This window comes from Pteropus alecto, unplaced genomic scaffold, assembly GCF_000325575.1.
Source record: "Pteropus alecto unplaced genomic scaffold, ASM32557v1 scaffold21, whole genome shotgun sequence".
NCBI lineage: Eukaryota > Metazoa > Chordata > Mammalia > Chiroptera > Pteropodidae > Pteropus > Pteropus alecto.
In genome coordinates, this window is record NW_006436282.1 from 9,902,684 (window position 1) to 9,926,494 (window position 23,811).

A 23,811-nucleotide genomic window follows, 5' to 3' on the forward strand; every position below is an offset into this window, starting at 1 on the left:
GAAATAAGTCTATGCTAATGGCTTTAATTATCAAAAGTGACAAATTTAAATCTTTGTGCATAGCAGAAAAAGATTGTTAAATACTTTGTTATTCAATATTTTTGAAAATATTATGTTTGTGTTTCATTCACAGAAATTAAGTTCTACAAATAGCAGTTGATTCTTTCATTAAATCAGAACCAAATTACTGATTTCAGTATTAATGGTTAGCTTTGACATGTTTAAAAAGGGTAGAAAATACTTAATAGACCTGTCTTCAACCCTGAAATGAACAACTGTTCAGGGAAATGAAATTGTTCAAAGATACATTTTCTTTCTGCCAATCTGTGAAATATAATATAATTATTCTCTTTTAATGAATCTCTCAATGAGGAATAATCTTTCAGAGCTTGAACAGGTAAAATATAATGATAATAGGAGCAGCTTTGTAAATAAAAGGATGGAATGAAATTTGTTATTTTGTGCCATATTATGAGATAATTAGAATAACAGTGTGGCATTCATCAGGCATTTGAACTTTCTCAAAAAAGCTCCCTAGGGCTCATTTAAATTAGTCATGTTTATCCATGGAGATTTTTAGTCTTATTTCAAATGATTGTCACCTCATAACATTCGGGTTTAAATTTTTAGCTTATTCGGATGTACTTTACAGTAGCTAATACATACTGCCTAAAACAGATACCAATCTTCCCTGTCTTGAGTTCATAATTCCACAGTTTATCAAAGGAAGTGGTATACAAATGTTTTTATTAAGCCAGGAAAATAATTATTCAGTGTGGAGGGAATGGTGATCTTTATAAATCTCTATCAATTTCTACAAAACACAGTTGGCTGGATACTGTCCAAGAAGCTACCATTTATATGTTAACTAGTTATATATAATAAAAGACTATATTCAATGAAAATTACATTCATGGCAATGGAACCTCTAGTTGTTAGCTCCTTTGGTTAACTCAAATTCATACTGTTCACAGACAATTTAGTAGATGGTGGGATTTGACTCAAGAAATAGGTCTCTTTGCTCTACTGGACCTATGGTATCCTCTGTTAGTGAGACAAATATGTGCAAGAATAACTGGGTACTAGATTGTGATGGTTTCATCACATCTACTAAGGTAACCAGAAAAACAAACAAAAATCCTTATAAATAAAGAGAAGTAAAATAAAAGTCTAAAATCTCTCCTGAAATGGCTTGAAATCTCTAAATAAGATGTCATTCCACAAGATGGTGCAATTGAAGTTTAATTCTCAATGAAATTATATTTTTGCTTGGTTATTATTTTCTCTCCTGATGGAAAAGAAAACATAGTTTTTAACACCAACAGAAAAAAAAATAGAACTGTGACTTATGTTTAACAATTTATGAAGTTGATTTCATGTCTTTTTGATAGTTCTTTCATGTTATTTTCTAAAAAACCCTCCCTAATTTATTGTAATATGTCTTGATTAGAGGAAAACTTATCATGAGTTCCCTGTAATAAATCTATTATGTGAGCTTTAAATCATTACCCTAACATGACAAGATTACTACAGGGCTTTATATTTAGGAAACTTCTATGAATAGTTTTGTATTTGGAAACTTTATGTGACTACTATTTGAAAGCATGCTTTATAAGTGTTATTTAATTAGCTGAGGCTTATACAATCAGCCAATGTTTATTTAATTTGTTTTATATTTCCACTACTGTATGAGTTAAACATTTAAAATTATAATGCAGTTTTGCCTTGGCCTAAAATTATAATAATGACCTGCCATTATTTTCAACAGATGTGGGATTGGATACTGTCACCAATGTTAGACATCAACAGTGTAGAGAAAATAACCTGTAAAAGCATTTATATTTTTCATCTTCCTCTGAAGTTATAATTAAAAGCAATAGCTAGAAATGTAGAGGGTCTCAGAACAGCATTAGCATTTTGGAAATAAGGTATTTTCCCTCAGATGTATGAGAAGGTAACAGCTGAGATTTAATTTAAAAATGCAAGTAAATGAATTCCTTTTCTTCTCTTGCATCTATTAAATTGATTGCCAAATCATATATTTTTCAGTAGGTGACTTATACTAAAAACTCATTTTTTTCAAGTTTTCCCAGATTCATTAGTTGAAAGCAAGTTGCTCCTTGTTCTGTTATTCCCACTTAACATGTTCTTTAGGTTTTCTCCATTTTTCTAATTTCAATTTATTTTCAAGACTAAGCTCTTAATAGCAATGATCTCATTTATATATCAGAAAACATCACTTTCCTGTTTAAATGATTATTAATCTATTATATCTCAAATGATTTTGTTATCTTACTAATTTTATTATAAGAATTTCTTGAATTATATTGCATGTGATATTTTGTTTTGAGAATTATATTGCATGTCAAATTTTGAAAATTTGACTGTTGAACATGGGGAAAATAGCAATGCCAGCCACATAAAGATATTAAATATAGCTCCAGAAATGATATAAGAATATTCTAAAGATTGTCATTTAATGTTTTAATTGTTCCTAAAACATTAATTTATTCAATTTATGATTCCTGCTTTCCAAATTTCTAGGAGGCTAGCAGTTTCTAGGGAGTTTTTATGACAAATTTCATAAATGCTTCTTCATAATACATATGCTTTTATAGGACAGTTAGGCCAAAGATAAGAGTACAAGGTCTTATATTTTGAAATACATTTCTATTTTTACATATAAGAAATATGTTATATATTCTCTAATTTCTTTTTATTACTGTTTCATAAACTTTAGAAGTATGACTTTTGTAAAAACAGAAAAAGAGTCATCAAATTAAGATATCCAGGTATATGATGCAATCTTCAATTGTATATAGAAATTTTTGTATTTAGATAGCTTTATTAAGTATGTGCTATTATATACATTTCCCATAGCTGGAAAATTTCAAAGGAGGTAGTTTAAAAACACACAATTAGGAACTCATGTTGAGACATCTCCTTAAAAATTACTAGATATCAAATGCATGGACCTATTTTCGACCAATGAAATTATCATGGTATTAGTATATCTAATGCTACTTGTTTGTTAAATGCAACATATATTTTTGTAAAATGCAACATCTCAAATGCCATGATGTTTTTTCAACAATTTTAATAGCCAGGTATGATAATGCAGCATGAAATCCTTTTCTTGTTTCTAAATTTAATTGATTTAATCACTGAATTTAAATGCTTGGAAATTGTTCTGCTTGTCGGTGTTTGAATGCCAAATACATCATCTAAAGTTCTAAAATGAATGTTGCAGTTATATTTAGACAACTGAAAACACTGCCTTCTAAATTACCCTAAATAAGCCATAGAAATATCTAGAAAAATTGATAATAATGGATGACGAATGTCCATTACTATCAAATTCAAATAAGTATAACTTTTACAAAGTATAGAAAGTGTTAGTCTTATTATTTAAAAGCTCTTTGTGCAATTATCCAGGCAATACAGTACATAGTACATGTATAAAACTCTCAACTCTCCTAGAACTCACCATTCCCACTTTAAAGATGTAGACATCAGAGCCAGTAACCTTATTTATCTTCAGAGGCAAAATAAATTCAAGTTTTGCCAAGCTTTCAAAGACATCAACTCATTTATCCTCTTTGATCAATTTAGCTTGAATTGACTTTTTTCTCCTATTTCTCGAGAGTTTTCAAAAATGATATTAATAAAGTCATTTGATGTAGAGAGATTCCTTGACAGCCAGTCAGATACATAGTCTCTTCTCTTTGGCTCCTAAGAAAAATCCGGGTTTTAGTCTTCCCTAATACAGCTCACAAACATCAAATAAGATAGGATAGGGTCATGTGTAGTGTAAATTACATAGAAAAGCTTATTTTGGGGGGAACTGGTACACAAGATGACGAAGAATAAAAACATTGTCGACATTAAGTATTCAAAATCAGGGCTATGCAAATGATATGAAGCTGAATTAGCCTGGTGCAGTTTTCTATACTTTAGCCTTTTTGCCCCACCTTCATAATTTTTGCCATATCCATATACCTCCTGTTTTATTGTTTACTTTTGGTTTTAACTCTATCTTTACTTAAAAGGATTTATTTTAAAAATAAATTTAGATTATAATTATAATCTTTTTTAAAAGTTATAATTATAACTTTTTTAAAAAACATCCCTTACTATAAGAAAAATATTGTAATAGTAATTATGAAAACAATTAAACTCCAAAATAGTCATATATGTACTGCTTAAACCATCTCAATTTTCCCTCAGTGGAGTGCTTTGGGAAGTTCTGCCCAAATAAAAGAATCGGCATTGGTAAAGGGGAATGAAATCATCAAAAATTTCATGGATGACATCATATGCTAATTAGTTTTTAAAATACAGTTTGTATAATGGTTACCTGGCTAGCTGCATCCATATGTGGGTTAGATCATCACCTATTTAATGAGGTTTTAAGCAGAAAGCCCAGCTGTTTCTGACAGTACTTCTCTTAGCTTTGGCAAACATTCGAAACTCTATAACTTGAATGTAATTACTTTTACTCAGTGGTTATCGAACTTTCTAAACCAGTCAAGCATTTTTTAAATCTTTTTCAAATGAAGCAGTCTTTTAAAACCCAGTAAATAAAAAAATTACAATTTTATTTGAAAAATAGATTTTAAATTTTTAAATTGCTAACACTTTCGATACACATAGTAAATCTATCAGAACAATAAAGTAATTTTAATGAAGACAGTTGCCGTGTTACAGGCATCCTATTGATTTCTGCATTTTGTTTTGGTTTTGTGGTATTGAGAATATTCTGATCCAGACAGATTACTAATCATAAATGGTATGAACTTTTACATCTCACTTGGCCGTCTTACACCATTTTGAGTTCATTAATGGAAAGTGGAATAGCTGGACTTATATCTTCAAAGCTAAAACCATTAGAATAACTAAAAACTGCTCACATTACTTGAGAGATTCTCATTGTTTGGTTAAAACATTTTTCTCAAAGTTGTCTTTTTAATACCGTTCTTCAACCTTTTCAAAACAAATGTATGATACGATGTTATCTGCTATCTAGTTCAGATGTTCACTTGACATTTCAATTAGTCGAATTAATATAATTCAGCATAATTAGCTAAAACTTTATTTCAACTTTGTTGCTGGACATTTAGCTGCAGTTGTGAGCATGATTATATCTCAAATCTGTATAAAAGTACACTTGATATATAAACCAGTACAAGCTTTTTATTTTTGGTTGCTAGATTACTAATGCAATTTCTTTATAAGCAAACAAATTTCTAAAAGGTGATTTCCATGTTGATTTAAAATATTAGCACTGTTACCTGTTTTCATTGCCATTGACTGGTATGTTCTGTTTACTGCTTGTGCCAATCCAAAGTACCTGAGTTTGTGGGCCTTTTAATTACATGTGCTGTGGTGCCAATGTACCCATTTGTACAATTATCCTGGTTAAATATACAAAGATATATATTTTTAAATGACCACTGCCGAGCTACGGACTCCAGTTAATATCATAGGTATTTATTTATTAATTTATGTGTGTGTGTGTGTATAAATGTATACATGTGAATATGGAAATCTATCTTTTTAATCTATCTACCTATTGATTGATGGAAAAGGAAGAAGAGGAGGAGGAGGAAGACTAGGAGATGGAAAGAAAGTGTTTTTGATCTGGTAACAGAATTTAATAATTTGAGAATCATTAGTATAAAAAATAATTTTATAAGACACACTTTAGTATGTTTTTATTACCTTTTTTTATTGTTCCAAAATATGGACATAATGCGTATGAACTAAGTTTTTTACAGAACCTCTGAAGAATTGCAGTTATAACTCAATGGAACAGTTTGAAAAATAATGGTTTAGCTGAAGGCCTTTATTTCTTTTAAAATGCAAATATCTCTACTTTCATCTGCAATCAGTCATTTATGCATTAATGTGAATAAATTTATTAGACATCTTTCTGAAGCTTAGATTTAATTCAGAAGAGGAGGAAGCAAAGATGAACTCAGCAACTGAAAGAAATGGGAAAGATATGACTTAATTAAGGCTGAGAGCACTGGAGATCTACTTGGCCTACCTCACAATTTGCTTAAAGACCATGCTGTCCATATATGATACATTTATTTGTGCTAAGAAAGAAAAGAAAGAATGAGAGAGAGAAAGAAAGAAAGAAAGAACACAAAAGACAAATGCACAGAGAAAACATCCACTGAATTAGATGAGTATAAGTGTGAATGTTTCAGAACTGCATGCAACTGTTTTAGACTATTTTGCTGGAACAACAATGTAATTAAATGAATTACTTATAATTTTGGTCAACTCAAATTAAATCGACTATAAAATTTCCAATCAATAAATTTATTAATCGAAGATTCTGATCATACGCTGTGTCCTCAAAGATTACAAGCAAATTTTTTTGTACAGGAGTCCCAGATCATGTACAGCACAATATAAATGAGAATTTAATGTTCCAAACCTAATCCTGTACCTTTGGTCTATGACTTTTTAAATTTAAAAAAAAAAAAAACTTGTAAACTTTTTTCTTAATAAAAATCTTTCTACTACTAAATAAAATAATTTATCTTTATTATAAAAGTCTAGTTATGTATGTTTCTCCCATTCCTCCCCAATCAAAAGCTTTCTAAAGTTTATAGAAATAAGCATCCATTCCAGTAAAGTAAAAAATTTAAACTTCTGAGTTTTTTATGGAGGCATGTTATAAAAATTGGTTGTTAATATTTTGAGAAATTGCTTCCTGAAAAGAAGAAATTTACATTATTCAATTTTTCATTTCTTCACTTATATATTTTCTAAAAGTGAAAGATATTAATTTAAATCTGTGTTAAAGATACATGTTGGACTAGAATTACATTTCCCATATTTCATTCTAAGTCAATATTTGCAATAATTTTGTGTAAATTTGAAAATATATTTAGATTTAAAATACTGATTGACTCACATTAATACTATTGTTTTTCCTTCAAGAAATTAAAAACAAAATCAAATAATAGAAATATTTACCATTTAGGAAAGGGATACATGCAGATATTTAAATAGTAAATTTCATTCTTCATTATCAAGTACGACATTTAAGAATTAACAGAATAAATTTGAAATCAAAACTTAGAAGCATTTTGAGATAATTTTGGCTACTGTGTTGCAAAATATATCAAAATAAAAACACTTTCTTCATAAATTTAATTAAAAGGAAAACCTGATTAATATACGAAAGTCTATTTTTTTTATATTCAGCTGATAAGATCATTTTTAGTAATGAAATTACACTTATTTGAACTAAAACTAAACGCAAACTACAAGCATAGTCAGATAAGAGAGGTGGGGGAAAAAGTTGAGCCAAATTGGTTATAAACATGCTTCTGTTCTTGCTCACACAATGACCTTTAAAAGCTCTAATTTCTATTGTTTTTCTCTGTCTTTGTACTTAGAAAAAGTACTCCTAAGTCACAAACCATGTAGGTTCCCACTTTCTTCTTTCCCAAGTTTATGGAAACTGGGTCCTAATAGTTTTATAGTAAAAAACAAAAGGATAGAATGGGAAGACAAACTGTTTCCTATAATTGCGAGCACTGAAAGTCTTTGACAAAACTTCAGGCTGATTTGTCTGTGCCTTACTTCAAATGCATATTCCTGAAAAAAGCATACAAAGGGGAAGAGTGAGGCCAATAAATGGCATGCCTGCAGTAGCTCAGTAGGGAGTGTACATACACTTGTCCTGGTGGAGTATAGCTACGAGTCAGAAATTTTAACAGCTCAGTAGGTGAATACAGTTGGTACTTGAGCACTTAGAATCAATTCAGATACATATCTGTAATATCTACATGTAAAAGACATGGCATATATTTGGTATGTACTGACCAAATATAAAAATAATCCTGGAAATTATTATATATATAAATCTTTTTTATCGTATGGATTATATTACTATGTTATATATACTCATTGCTTCCTTAGGGAGAGAATATTTAAGTTTCATCTTAGTATGGCCCTTAAACTAATTTTAATACTTAGATTTTTTTGTTGTTGTTAATTTTCTTAGAAATCTACGGTTACATTTAAATATAAATACAATATTAATAATAACTCTAGAAATTAATAATTATACCTAAGTCCCTTCATTTTAAATTCATAGAACATGAACCTACTCATTTTTTCTATGTTTTTCTCCTTCAAAAAAACATTTCCTTCATGTTTTCACAGCTATAATGCTTATAATAAAGCATTTTAATTAATTTTGTATAAATTTACTTGTATTAAATTACATGACTCTTCTGGATTTACCTCTTTAGGATTACCTATACATTTAAGGGGCATCAAAATCTACCATTGACAGGTTTTAATAAGCACTTCTTTCAAGGGGATACCTAATACTTTCTCCAACAATCTCTGTCACCCTTATAGTCACCAATTCTATATAACAGAAGTCACTGCTTGCTAAATGAAACTTGAATCAGATATCTGAAGACACCAAAACATAACACTATTTCCTATCACCATCAAGCCTATCAACCATCTTTACACTTTATTAATTAAATAATTAAATATATATGTGTGTGTGTGTGTGTTTGTGTGTGTCTGTGTGTATGTGTGCGTGTGTGTGTGTGTGTGTATATATATATATATATATTCATTTATTTTATTAGGTCCATAAGCCTGTAACACCTTTATCATCTGTCTTTGATATACTGAGTTGAGCCAGTATGTTTTCTTAGACATTAGAATGCCATTTATGGTATTAGGTAGAATCTAGAAGGTCAAGAAATACTATGGATAATATACATAAATTATTCAGGCATGATCAATTATTAGAATACTACCAATTTAATATTTTTGTTTATCAAATACATCAATAAGAATTAGTTGTCATGTCCCAGTGTGAAGTATATTACCATGGAGATAAAAATTCTGATCCACAGCTATTCTATCCTATTTTGTTAGTCTTTTGTCCTCTGTTGCCCAGGTTTCCTATTTGTTGTTATTAAATTTCTGAAAAAATAGCAGCATATAACTAAAATTTATTGTGGGATATTTAAAAATGCCATAATAAATGGTACTTAGAACAATAGCCCATTATAAAATAGCTTTAATGTCATAGCCTGACTGAGAAAGGCAAAGAATAAAAAATCTTGCTAAACAAACTTAAAAAAGCCTTAACTAGGCCCTTGTTACAGCAACTCAAATATCCTGACCATGACAATCACAGTCCAGAATTTAATGTACAATATATATTATTCTCTAAATACCCATGTAAATACATAATTACTTATGTATTTATTTTCTGTGTGAAGATATGTATCCAAAGAAGAATAAAGGAGAAAAAGATCCATGAAAAATATAGCTAGTTTACACATGATTTTAGAATCATGTGTTATGATATAACTTAATCATACATATGTATTTGATATTATAAAAAATACTGTATAAGTATATAAACTATAGCGTAATGGAAAATTTTAATTTTAATGTAGCCTTCAAAAGCAGATTAAGAGCAAAAGCAGATTGAGAGCAATTTAACAAACAAACATTAGAAAACTTACCTTGACTTGCAAATTTTAACTCTTTGGCATCTGTGAGCGTGGTCCTTTTGTCAGACCCTTTTTTCTCTATCCGGCGATGGCTTCGTCTTTTCTTTGACTCTCCCCAAAGGTTGGATCCTCCATGCATGCTAGGTATGTTCAAAATAGCAATTCCTTCCAGAGAGATGTTTATTAAGTCTATCTGTACTCCATCACACTAATCAATAAAAAGAAAAGAACAAACAGTAAGATATCTTCTTTATTTCTCTTATTTCTTCTTTTGCATTTCCTGATATTTTAATAAGAGATTTTAAATCCATAATCTTGCCATTTTTAAATACATTTTTCAAAAGCAAAAGTAGTTACAGTGAATGTCAATATAAAAAATAAAGCAGCCACTAACATTAACTAGTTATCGTTCATAGTCTTTAAAAATGATCGAATTAAATCATCAGTCTCTTTGTTTACAAAAAACCTTTGGGAAGGAGACATGTTAGTGTCTGAATATATAACCAGTTATAAATTTCCATTGTGTCACAAAGAGGCTGATTCTGGGATGTTTGGTCAAATTTTAGGCAGAAATTTTAACGATCACCTCCTATTTAGAACACATTGCAAGGCACTATTGGGGGAAAGTGAAAAAACAGAATTCATAATTCATGGCCTCACTTTTTGAGTCAGAGAAAGAAGTGGCTTAAGAGACTTTGAAAAAAAATACAAAGTGCAAAACAGCAATGCAAGAGCTCTGAATTACATTGGAGCGGCTAAGGATAGTTTATTGGTCTAGATTAAGTTCCAAACACAGTACAAAGGGCAATGAGCAGCACAGTTGTCTAAATGAACATGGAGGACCAGGCAGGCTGAGTGCGGAAAATGCCAAGAGTAACGGTAAACACAACCTCCAACTCATCATTACTTTATAGCTGCTATGACACTACATTGAAAAATAAAAACCATTAGTTAGGCAGATATTTGTTTGCCTGGTGACAAAGAAGTGTTTTGATTTTGAAAAATATGGAACTTGCTAACAGACTATGCTTTGTGATATTCAGTTTGGTCACTTTTTAAATATTTTGAATATTCTGTTTATTTCTACTGATGGACGTGTGGCAAGTGACAAGGCTATACAGTATTTTTAGAATTATTTATTTATTCATTTGCTTTGAGTTTTCTAAAATTGTAGTAATTATAAATATACACCAGATATTGTTCTCTCATGTTCAGTTATAAGTCATTGTAAGAAAAGATGTAAATATATAACATTTTTTTTAATAAAAAACTTTGTTAGGGATATGCATTTCATAATTGAGGTATATCTGCAGTGGGATTATTTTATTTGCCATGTTTTTTTTATAGAAAAAAACATAGACAGTAACTTCATTCATCATTCTCTTTCACGTGACAATTATGATTTTTTGAACCAAGAAGAGATAATGCTCCACTAAAATGATAAAAACAGAAAACAAACAGAAAATCTCTCTTTTTCCACATTTGCCTCATCACACTGAACCTAATTCTGCATCTTGTTTACTGAAATACAAAAACTGTGAAATAAAGAAACACATCTTGAGCCTACTTGGCAGGGCTAGAAACCAATTCTAGAGAGATGCCAAGTTTTCATTCAATTTGTTTCAATGAGGGTGAAACCAAGGTCTGGATGATGTCCCCCCCACCCACCACCCCTTTTAGAAACAACTGACTTTTTTTTCTTCCTTTTCATGTATTAAATTAAGATGATTTCTTTTTACTAAAGAATTCTACTCATGTGTATACTCACTTACTGCTATATATTCTAGATAAACAGATATTAATTTCATAATTAAAAGTAATCTTGTGTAAATACCCTGCAGGCCTCAATGAATCAAACACATACTGTGTGTCAGGCCTCCCACTGTCTTCAAGTGGAATGTACTGGCTGGATAATTAGATAGTACATATTTTTTAACCTTATTTGCATGCATATTATATCTTTTGCACACTGACAAGCAGCAGTAACAACAAAAGTCAGATTACCACAGGGAATTCCCACAAAGAAGTCTTCATTCCTTATAATTTGCAGCCTAAATTAAAATAATTTGATCTTTGACAAGGATGAAATGTCAAGCAGAAGGGGGTCCTCTACAAGCCATGGCCTGTGGCTTCTGAAATCTGCCTAATTTATGTCAGTCACTTCTTAATACATATTTAAGTATTACACGAAAAATATGATAAATATGCAATCTGACACCTTTGGTATTTCCCTGCTGTTAATTTATAAAGGTCTGGTTTCCCCTCCAAACTGACTAAAATCATTTAAATAACAGAAGAATTGCGAAATAAGCTGGAGTTGGGGCCTGGCTTCCATTTTCACTCAATATTGAACACAGCAGGTAGTACGCTAAGACAATTATTTGACTAGGCCTTAGAATCCCACTGTGACAAGTTACTTTCAGAATTAGGAAAGTAGTATTCCTTTGTTCATCTGCAGAAAAGGAGAGCATGTTGCAAACAGGCTTTTTTTTTTTTTTTTAATTGAACTAGGGGAGTTACATGTGACAATTGAAAAACATCATTGTATACTATTATTCATGTTTTTACTCTTCAGAGTCTTGTCACGTGTCATTTTAAGAAAACAAAGTGGCTCTTTGAAAAGTAAAAAAAAATATTGTTAAGGAGTGCCAATAAAGAAAGTCTGAAAAACACTGAGGTTTCTATGAGAGCAGGACAACGTACTTACATAAATTGCCATTTATTAATTATTTGTTTCCACTAGTTCTTGACCCCAGGCTACCTTCCTCTGTTTGCTTTAACATTATGTTCATCAGTCTGGAAAATTCCAGTGCTAGTTCTGATGGAGACCAGGAATTGTAGCACACCAATTGAGTGCACAGAAATAAAAGCTGAGGTGAAGGCTATGAAATATAATAAACAAGTTATAACACTGTGTCAGATAATATTTTCATCTGCTTTGAAGATTTATGATTTTTAAAAAGGTAGCTACAGAGTTACATAATATAAAAGCTTAAAAGCTATAAGCCTCAGTCAATAAATCCTGAATGTTTTTAATATGTAGAAAAAAGGCAGTTAACATATAGTACTAAAGGAGCTATTTGTAGAGTGCAATGCTGTGATGCCATTGTCTATACTTTTCAGTTTTAAAATGGAAGATTTTTATTACAGAGACAAATTTACCTAAAAAAAAAAAATGGTTTAAAAATTTTTGCCAACGTATTTTAATCCTAGTTTACAAATATACTCTGGATGTGTGGAGAGTGACAAGGTGTTAAGGACAAGTTTTATATGTGAATTTAGTGTTTCAGATTCAGTTAACATACCATTTGATAGTAAAATTCAAAATGTAAGTAAAACTGGAAAGCTAAATATAGATAAGAAATTTGACAAGATAAAATTAATGATAAATTGTAAAAATTTTTTCATAGTGAGTCTAATTCTTGGTGAGGTCAGATAAAAATTATTCAAAATATTCGACGAAACATAAAAACATTGCTTTGTTCATTATATAAAACTGCGTAGAGGAAAATGGCTCATCTAAGTCTGCTTTTAGAAGAGTTCCTGCAAATTCATACTTAATTTATAAGACAAAATTATGTTTTTGCTGAAAACTACAGCAGCAAACCTACAAATTAAAACAGATATATACACATAAATGGCTTAATAGTATCTCTTCTGATGTTCTAAAGCTGAGGTACTCTATATTTTCCCAGGGATTAAATTTTATGTTTTTTGAAATACATTTTATAAGTTTTATTGACAAAATGTAGTGTGATATAGGGCCTCAGAACATGCCGTTTAGGTAATTTGAGTAATATTGCCAGTTCAGGATATCAAGCATTAGCCATGGTATTTACACAAAATTACTTTAGTTTTACATGTTTTTCTTTTTTAGTAGATTCTGTGAAAGCTAGAAATTGTTGCTGAAATATTAGAATTCTTACCAAAAGTTATCTTATTAAAATAATTTCTGGTAAACATGGAATGGAACTTTCACCTTTTGGTCATTCACTCCACTTTTACCTGTTACACTTCTTCCTCAGTCTCTTCGCTAAGAAAAACTATGACATATTTATCATGATGAAGTGATAATGCTATGCCTCGCCCTCACCACATTTTGTGTTCTTTTCTGGAATAATAAGTTACTTTTCGTTTTGAATTCAAGGAGTCCAACTTTAGTTTCCTATGACTATCTTTCTGGAGGTCCACACTGTGTCCCTTCATCATTGCTTCTAGAATTTCATTGCAAAAAAAAAAAAAATTCACCTTGGAATATTTTGAAGAAAGGGTAGATGTTTCAAGTATTCTTACACACACACACACACACACACACACACACACACACACACACACGCATGAGCAGAAAAAGGGCAGGAAGAAATTTTGGAGATGATGGATAAGTTGATGACACTGAGTGTGGTGGTGGTTTTATGGTTATTTACTTATTTCTAAACTCACGATGTGAATGAGAACACCACCAAGGAAGCAGCAAGATCACAGATATGGAAAGTGCTTTGGAAAAAAGCAAACAAAGGGCTCTTCTGGTATGTCAACCATGTCTCAATTTTAACCAAAAAAATTATAACCAAGATTACTCTACCCAGCAAAGCTATCATTTAGAATGGAAGGACAGATAAAGAGCTTCCCAGACAAGAAAAAGCTAACAGAGTTCATTGCCATCCAACCAATATTATAAGAAATGTTAAAGGAACTTCTTTAAGAAGAAAAAAAAATCAAAAGTAAGAATAATAAAAGGTCAATAACTACATATCTATCAACAATTACTTTCGATGTAAATTGATTAAATGCTCCAATAAAAAAAAAATAGGATAGCTGAATGAATCAGAAAGCAAAGCCTTTACATACGTTGCCTACAAGAGACTCACCAGATCAAAAGACATACATAGATTGAACGTAAAGGGATAAAAAATATTTCATGAAAATTGAAACAAACAAAAAGCTGAGGTAGCAATACATATACCAGACAAAATAGACTTTAAAACAAAGGCTATACCAAGAGACAAAGAAGAATCCAGTAATCCCACTTCTGGGTATTTATCTGAAGAAATCCAAAACCTATTTCGAAGGGACATGTACACCCATATTTTCATTGCAGTATTATTTGAATAGCATTATCCACAAAGGAGGCAACCAGGGTGTCTATTAATGGATAAATAGATGAAGAGGAGGTGGTACATGTATACACTGGAATATTACTCAGCTGTAAAAAAGAATGAAATCTTGCCATCTGCAACAACATGGATGGACCTAAACGATATTGTGCTGAGTAGATTAAATCCGACAGAGAAAGATAAATGTCATATGATTTCACTTATTTCTGGAATCTAGAGAATAGGATAAATGAACAATCAAAACAGAAACAAGCTTGTAGATACAGAGAGCATTTTGATGGCTGCCAGATAGAGGAGGAGTTGAGAGGATGAGTGAAGGAGGGGAAGGGATTAAGAAGTACAAATCGATAGTTACAAAAGAGAACGGGAATGTAGAGTATAGTTTGGGGAATATAGTCAGTAGCATAGTAATAACTATGTATGGTGTCAGATGGGTACTGGATTTATTGGGGTGATCACTTCATAAGTTATAAATGTCTAATCACTATACAATATAATATTGTATGCCAATTGTAATTGAAGAATTTAAAAAATATATATATAAAGAGCCCACACAGTCTGTGTCCAGCTTGCACCTTGTGTGGCAATGTCTTTCAGTTTCAGGCTCAATGTATGCTCTTTTGTTTCACTTAAGCATGTGTGTCATATGGCACCTAGCCAATCCCACTGCTGTATCTGTCTTCCTCTGAGAGAGGACAGAGTCCTTTTACCTTGGCATGAGAAGGTGTGTATCAGCTGGTGGGGGAGACACACTAGCCTGAGGAATAGATGCCCACTATTGCAGTGGATCTCACTATCTCTTATCAGCGTGAGTAATGCATTATCCATCCAAAAAAAACATTCATTCACAAATTTCATTTCCCCTACCCCAAGATAGTATTTTGGTAGGGCTAAGACTAAACAAAGGTCCTCTAAATGCATGTTGAAAGAGCATCCAGGATGATTTTGATAAAGGTATGGCACGAACTAAATTTGGAAACTCTGCCCTATTGCTTTTAAGAACTCTGAGCTTTCCAGGTTACTGGAGAATAAGAATCTATCTTATCTTTTGAATCTTGCTAATTTATTTTATGTCCCTAATACTTTTATTGCCATTTGTTAATTCTTGAGATCATTTAAGGTTTTATAGATGTACTTAATCATTAAGACAAATCTCAATATTTTGGGATGGAAATTCTTGGCCTTAAAACTTACCATCCTTCCCAGTCTCACTGACAACCAAAAGATTGAAATACTTTGGAGAATGGGCTATTCTATTATCTCAAGAAATTTGTGTGGTACATAGAGCAAATCAAAAATCCACGAATATTATAGTTTCAATGACAGATGCAGACCTAGGATTCTTAGGTACGTGCCCCAAATACTTTAATACAAATTGCTTTTAATATATTATATTGCAATTTTAAAGTTTTACAATTTTTTTTATATTTTGTAACAAAGTTAGAAGATAACTGAAATTCTGAAAACTAAAAATTTCTACTTTGCTAATCTCTCTTGCCATATATATTGCCTATATGTTGCCATTTTACACCCACAGACACATAGATGTATATAATCTACAATAGATTTGTTCCCTTAGATTTAAACCTTTTACAGCAACACACTTCTCATTTCTCTTAAATTGTTAAAAAAAAAAATGCTCATCTGCTCATCTCTGCAGTGGATATATAATAGAATAAAATCTCTTTAATTCATAGAATTTTGAGGAAGACTAAATAAAATAATGTATGCTTAGCATCAAGCATGGAGTATAATTAATAATAGATAAATCTTAGCTCTGTTATTACCATCTCATGATATTCATATTATTGTAAATATTCACCCTTTTTGGAAGAAGCTTCCTATATGAAAGAGAAATACGAAATAAAGAGTCATACAGTAAATGTTTTGTTTTGAAGAAGCTACTGATAAAACATACACCCTTTACTTGAGATACTCCTGTACTGAAGTGGTTTTATTCTGTTATATATTTTCAAGCCATAGTTGGTATAATTTTAGGCCAAACAGGAAGCAATAGGAAACAGAATATCAAATTTCCAAATGGCTGTTTTTGTTATATTTAATTATGAAGTAACCTTAGGGGTAGAAAGGCACATTCTGCTAATATGATAGACTGGATTCATTAAAAAGTAAGTAGAGAAGCAGATTTTGCATTACCATCTCTATATACACACACACATATACACATATCAAGTTTTAAAATTGAGATAAATACATAAAATTATAACAGTATTTCAAGATATGTAACAATAGAATGGGGAGTGCACAGCATTGGTTCCGATTTATAAATGCTATTGCAATGGTTCCCAGAATAAGCCAGTAAATGCAGAGCTTGTAAGCCAAACTTGGAGGGCATGTAGAAACACTTCCCTAAGAAGAATAACTTAGTTCTAGTTGTCCAAATTTCTTGAGGGAACATTCTAAATAGTTTTCCATAAGATGTAAGGCTCAGTGTAACAAAATCACTAATTTCATCATTTATTAACCTTAAAATTAGTGTTTTCTAAATTTATTTTCATTCAAATGTCTTTTGTTATGTGACACAAACTTTTTCTTGAACATTTTTTTATTTTGTGACACATATAATATGCTATAGATCAATGTTTTCTTTTTAATGAACACATTTTTTTTAAAGTTTAAAGTTCACAGCAAAATTGAGAGGAAGGTACAAAGATTTCCCATATATACCCTCTGTCCCCACACATGTACAGACTGTCCTATTATCAATGTCTACCATCAGAGTGTTACATTTGTTAAAACTGATAACCTACATTGACCCATCACAACATCCAGTTTGTATCAGGGTCACTCTTAGTGTACATTCTATGTGTTTGAAAAATGTATAATGATATTTATCCACCACTACTGTATCATAGAGTTTTTTTTCACTGCCCTAAAAATCCTCTGTGTCCTTTCTATTCACTTTCCCTCCCCCCATAGCCCATGGCAATCACTGAACTTTTTACTGTCTCCATAGTATCATCTTTTCCAGAATATCATATATTGGCACCATACAGTATGTAGCATTTTTCAGAATGGCAAATTTCACTTTGGAAAATGCATTTAAGGTTCCTCCATGTCCTTTCATGTCTTGATAGCTCATTTATTTTAGCACTGAATAACATTTCATTGTCTGGATGTACCACTGTTTATTTATCCATCCAGCTACCAAAGGATCTCTTGTTTGCTTCTCAGTTTTGGCAATCATTAATTATAAATATCCATATGCAGGTTTTTGCATTGACATAAGTTTTTAACTCCTTTGGGTTTTCAATTCCAATCAGCATGATTGATGGATCATATAGGAAGAGTACGTTAAGTTTTTTAAGAAACTGCCAATGGTCTTCCAAAGTGGCTGTACCATTTTGCATTCCTACTATCAGTGAGAGTTTCTGTTGCTCCACATCCTCACCTGGATCTAGTTTTCAGTATTCTAATGGGTTTGTAGTGGTATCTCATTTTTCTTTTAATGTTCATTTCCCTCATGACATATGGTGTAGAGCATCATTTCATATGTTTATTTGCCTTCTGTATATCTTTTTGATGAGGTGTCTGTTAAAGTCTTTGGCCCATTTTTCAATGGAGTTATTTTCTTATTGTTAAGTTTTGAGTTCTTTGTATATTTTGGATAACAGTCCTTTATCAGATGTGTCTTTTGCAAATATTTGCTCTCTATTTGTGGCTTGTTTTCTCATTCTCTTGACATTATCTATCATAGAGCAGAATTTTTAATTTCAATGAAGTCCAAATATCAATTTATTTCATGGATTGTGCTTTTGAATTATATCTAAAAAGGTATTGCCGTACATAAGGCCATTTAGGTTTTCTCCTGTGTTAGAAGTCTTATAATTTTACATTTTACATTTAGGTCTGTGATCCTTTTTCAGTTCATTTTTGTTAAGAGTGAAGGCCTGTGCCTAGACTTTTTTTTTTTTTTGCCTGCAGATGGTCAGTCGTTCCAGAACCATTTGTGAAAAAGGACTTCTTTGCTCCATTGTATTGCCTTTCCTCCTTTATCAAAGATTTGTTAACTATAACTATTTCTGGGATCTCTATTCTGTTTCATTGATTTGTCTATTCCTTCACCAATATCACATTGTTTTCAGTATTGTAGCTTTATAATAAGTCCTGAAGTCAGGTAGTGTCAGTCCTCAAGTTTTGCTGTCTTTCAACATCCTGTTGGTTATTCTGGGTCTTCTGACTCTCGCATAAACTCTGAAATCAGTTGTTGGTATTGCTAAGTAATACCGAAATTTTGATTAGGATTGTATTGAATGTATAGATTAATTTGGGAAGAAATGACATCTTGACAATATTGAGTTTTCCTATTTATGAACATGGAATATTTCTCCTAGATAATTTTTTTTTCGATCTGTGTTCAGTGGTAGGGTAAGGTAAGTAGAGGTGCAAGAAGCTTCAGAGTATCTAACTTACATTCAACCAGAAACCATACTTACATATGTGTGTGTGTGTGTGTGTGTGTGTACGTACACATATATATATTTTATTATTAATTTCAGGTATATAGCACAATGGTTAGGAATTAATATGTTATGAAGAGATCCTCCCAGTTACTCTAGAACCTGTCTGGTTCTATACATAGCATCACAATATTATTGCCTATATTCTCTATGTCATACTCCACATCCCAAAGACTGTTTTGTAACTACTAATTTTATATATTTGTTTTCATTTTTGCCTTCTACAAATTTTTTGAGCATTCTGAGGGTAAGAAATGCTCAAAATCCATTATATAAATATTTTTTAAAAAAATCTTAATGAAAGTAAAGGGAGATTTTAGATGTTTTTCATAAATATATATGTCTGTATATAACTATGTAAATATATAACACTACACACACACACACACACACACACACACACACACACACACACGTATCTTCATGAACAGTAATTATAGAAAGGTCATGTTGATCCCAGTCTTTTATCTTCTGTGATTACATCCCTTTTCAGGAATATGATCTGATTCAGTAGTGAAAGGCTTTTTTCATTCCATCTCCATCAATTTTACTTCCAATACTTTATTCACCGATTATAATAAAAAAAAGTCGGAAAATGTTACATTCTGAAATAGTATCACTTCTGCTGTTATTATTATTAACAGTAAATTAGAAAGGTAAGGTAATGAAGAACCAAGCCAGGCTATTACAATTTCATGTGGTCCATAACCACTTTTGTTTACGAACTTACTACCTGAATATATGCCACTAATGATTTAGGTCTCAGAAGAAAAGTTATGTATTTATTTTTAAAAGAAAAAGTGTTGAAGCCAATATTTCTGAATTCATATCAATTAGTCATGAGATTTTCTTGTTTTGTAATTCTGTTCCTTTAGTTTGTCTTTACTATTTATCAAAATATAACTTTTTCTTTTCCTTTAATTCCTAAAATCTCCGAATCAAACTAAGTCATTTTCTATTGTAATTCATCTCCAAAACTTTTAGTTGTACAGCATCTATATTTTTTGGTCGACTTATTTGCTCCACATCTTTTGAAACTGTATTTTTCTTGCTATCTTTGCTCTCTGTCTTGGCTTTTCCACTTCCTACAAAATGTAATGGGAGAAATGGCAACCTTGGGAACTGAGAAAATCTAGTTAACGAATAGGAATAGAATGAAAAAGTATACTTTTTAACCTTTATTCATGAAAGTAAGTACAATTTTAGTGAACTGTGTTTTAAAGGTTATAAGATATTGAGACCTGAAAATAATAAGTTTTTTTAATGTATCTTGCAAACTTTTCTCTTTCTCTTCAAGTACTTTCTTTTATCTTACATTTTTCTATCTGCACTATGCCCAGTAACGTTTCTACCAATTTCTAAAGTTGTTCCATCTCTATTTTATACTGTATTAAAATAACTCAGACTCAAACTTAACTTTATACTAATATTTCAGACAGTGCTAGATTTCCAATGAGTGATAGGAATGAAATTTTAGAAATAATGGATAAGCTATGTGGATTGCTCAAAATATAACTTTCTATGGGCTCCACAGACATATTAATAATCAAATTCAAGCCATTTCATAGTATTATAATAAAGAATTGATTTTTCTTACTTCTATTTCTACAGATTCATGTAGTTTCTTGCAGGTGGCTGAGAAGGTTTCAGATGTGCCAAACTCAAAATACCAAAATTTGTTCTTCATTCTGAAAAATAAAAGGAAGAAGCAGTTTAGGCAATTATAACAGAAAATGTATTTTTAATGGAGTAGCCATATCTTGTATTATAAGTGGTAAAAAAGGTTTGAGGACATGTACCATCCATAATGTAATAGATGGTCACATAATTTTTAAAGCTTAAATATTGGTGTCATATTATATGATTGCCCTTGAGGGGATTACAAGAATGAATTGATCTGACAGATTTAAGTATATCTTTGATTTTTCTATGTATATTGGTTGTTCAGATTTTAAAATATAATTTTAGTGCTTATTACTCTTGGCTTGTTCTTGGACTACTTTATTTTAGACCAGACATTCTATAATCATAAAAAAAAAAAAAAAAAAATCTGGACTTTTTGAGAAAAAAAGAAACTAAGCTAAATATATTAAATTTTTCTAGGTGGCTATATAGTCATTAGAAATGGGCACAACTGGATAGCATATTTAAAAAAAAAAATAAATGTGGTTATCCATGAAGATGAAATTTAGTAATTTGGGAATAACCATTAATTATTTTTTTTAAGATATTGCCATATTATATGAACAATAGTGGGGAATTATGATACAGCATAGAACTAAAGAAGTAATACTATTTTATCAATATAACAAAAGTTGCAAAAAATAGTTTAAGTTATTTCAGTATTTAATTTGGAAGAAGGATGTTCAAAATTTATTTTCTCCCATGACCTATTGACCATATCTTTATTTCTTTGTGACAGGTAATTAAATTTATGATCATTTAATGTAATTTTACAAAGGTTGACTATATTTGTAATATCACCCAATCTTGAATTTACAAATCGATTCTCATAAAAATGTAGTTTTTGATCATATATATTCTAAGTTACCATGTCCTCAATTAGAAAAAAATAGGTAAAATGAGATACATGTTTTCATACATAAAGGCAAAACAGAAAGATATTTTATTATGATATTCAAATATGCTTCTCACATCACATTATTCTTTATACATAAATTTTTTTACATAAATATTGCTATGTATAAAACATTTCAACAATTAAAAAGGCATTTGGCAAGGACCTTACCACTTAATTAAACACTATTATACTTATGGAAAATGACATGAAAACTAATATAGTGTTTATGCTGTTTTGAATTGAATTCTCTGGTATGACATTACACATGATAAAAGTAATCATATCTGTCTAGATGTATTCAATAATATTTAGCCTCATACAAGGTTTTATTCACTTCACAAAATTTTCTTTAGCTCTTCTTGTATCAATCACCATATTCAGGCCAGTAATCTGAAAACCAATGTAGGTTTTGGAGTATTGTACCACCATGAATCCTTATTCTTTTCTAGAGAATATTTTCTTTGGGTTATGACCTGATTTCATATATCTGAGTACATAAAGATAGATGATAGCAGTTAGAATAGGGGTATACATTTAATACCAAGATCTGTGGGCTTGAACCCACATGCAAGTTTATGTTAAATTAATGCAAATATCTACATTATAGATGTGCTTTTACAAAGTTGTACACTGGTTGATGTTATGTGAAATTAAGGATACTGTCCTAATGACTCATCATTATGACGAAAAGTATATCATTCAGTATATTGAGAGGAAAATTTTGGTTTGTAAGAGGTGGTCTCAAGACAACCTTAGAATAATAATTAGTAGATGTTTCATGACTGTTTGGAAGTGTTTTCTACATTCAGCAAGTTTTCTAATAACATTTTTATGTTGGCTTTTTATTCAGACCTTTGTGAATTCATTTATTTATCCATTCATTCATTCAACAAATATTTAGTGAGAATACTCACCTCCGTATGCTACTGATTTTAGTGCTAAAGATATAAATATGAATGCAATTATTAATATCTACAAGGAGCTCAGAATGATGTGAGATTATAGGCATATAAAATAATTAAAAAGTTAATCTCTAAATAAAATATGAGCAAAGCATTGTGAGAAAATACTTTCATGAATCAACTACTTTTACCTCAGGGAATCCACAGAACTTTAGAAGAGAAGGTGACATTTTAACAGGTAAGTAGAGAAGGCAGACAGGAGGAAGATGAAAAAACTGGGTGTTTTTTTAGGAGTGCAGTGCAAGTGAAGAAAATGCTGACTGCAAGCTAATAAGGGTCTGCTTCAGAACACATATGCCAAGTTCAGAGGTTTGGATTTGAAATTATTGATTAGTAGGATGCTGATAGGAATGTATTAGCGGTGGAGTGATATGACCAGATTAATTATATGGGCATATAAGTCTGGCAGAAATAAATAAGTGGGCAAGAATGTGAAATGCTGGTATTGTGGACAGAAATGTGGCTATTAAAATAGTACAAATGAAATATAATTGAAAGCCTAAACCAAGTGGCAAGAGAGATGGATAAAGGCTCAGTTCAAGAGACATAAATGAAGTAGAATTAATAGGAACTGGGGTGATTTTAGATTATACTGATTTCTGTCATACTTAGGTTATCTCTGGAATACCAGAGCATTACTCCAGCAAAAGAAGGGTTTTAAGCTAATATTTTGACAGGTTCTGTGATCTAATGTATATTGTATTACAGTTTGAAAATTATATATATATAAAATTATATATATGGCTTCCAATTATATATAAATGATTACTGGCTATTTTTTTCCCATTCTGTCCACCAAAGTTCTTTATAGCTTAATTAGGATGATGAGGAGTTTGTATCAGCTAACCAAGATATACCTTTGTAAACAGAAACAGAAATTCTGAGAGTTTACATTCAGCCTTTATTCACCATATTAGTTAGCATTACTGCTCATGTGCAAAAGCTGCTTTAAATTCTCTATTATTACAACCATTTTTATGTTTCACTTAGATAAATATATGGAGGTAATAAAAAGCACATAGAATCAGATTCCACATGACAAATTAAAAGTTGTTAAATTTTATTTTTTCAACAAAACTGGTCTTTAGGTTGTAGAAATGCAAAAAAAAAAAAAAAACCCTACATTTAAGCATATATGCTATTTATTTTTACAGCCAC

General features: G+C 30.8%; 1 protein-coding gene across 7 annotated transcripts in view; it reads right to left on the minus strand.

The window, feature by feature from the left end:
• Positions 1-23,811, minus strand: part of DGKB (diacylglycerol kinase beta) — a 586,550-nt gene that overhangs the window by 135,028 nt on the left and 427,711 nt on the right. For all 7 annotated transcript variants that reach the window (XM_006911958.1, XM_006911956.1, XM_025046894.1 and 4 more), the window contains 2 exons: positions 20,708-20,798; positions 9,528-9,723 (listed from right to left, as the gene is read on the minus strand). In XM_006911958.1, coding sequence (XP_006912020.1) covers positions 9,528-9,723; positions 20,708-20,798 — 287 coding nt within the window. The remainder of the gene's footprint in view (positions 1-9,527; positions 9,724-20,707; positions 20,799-23,811) is intronic.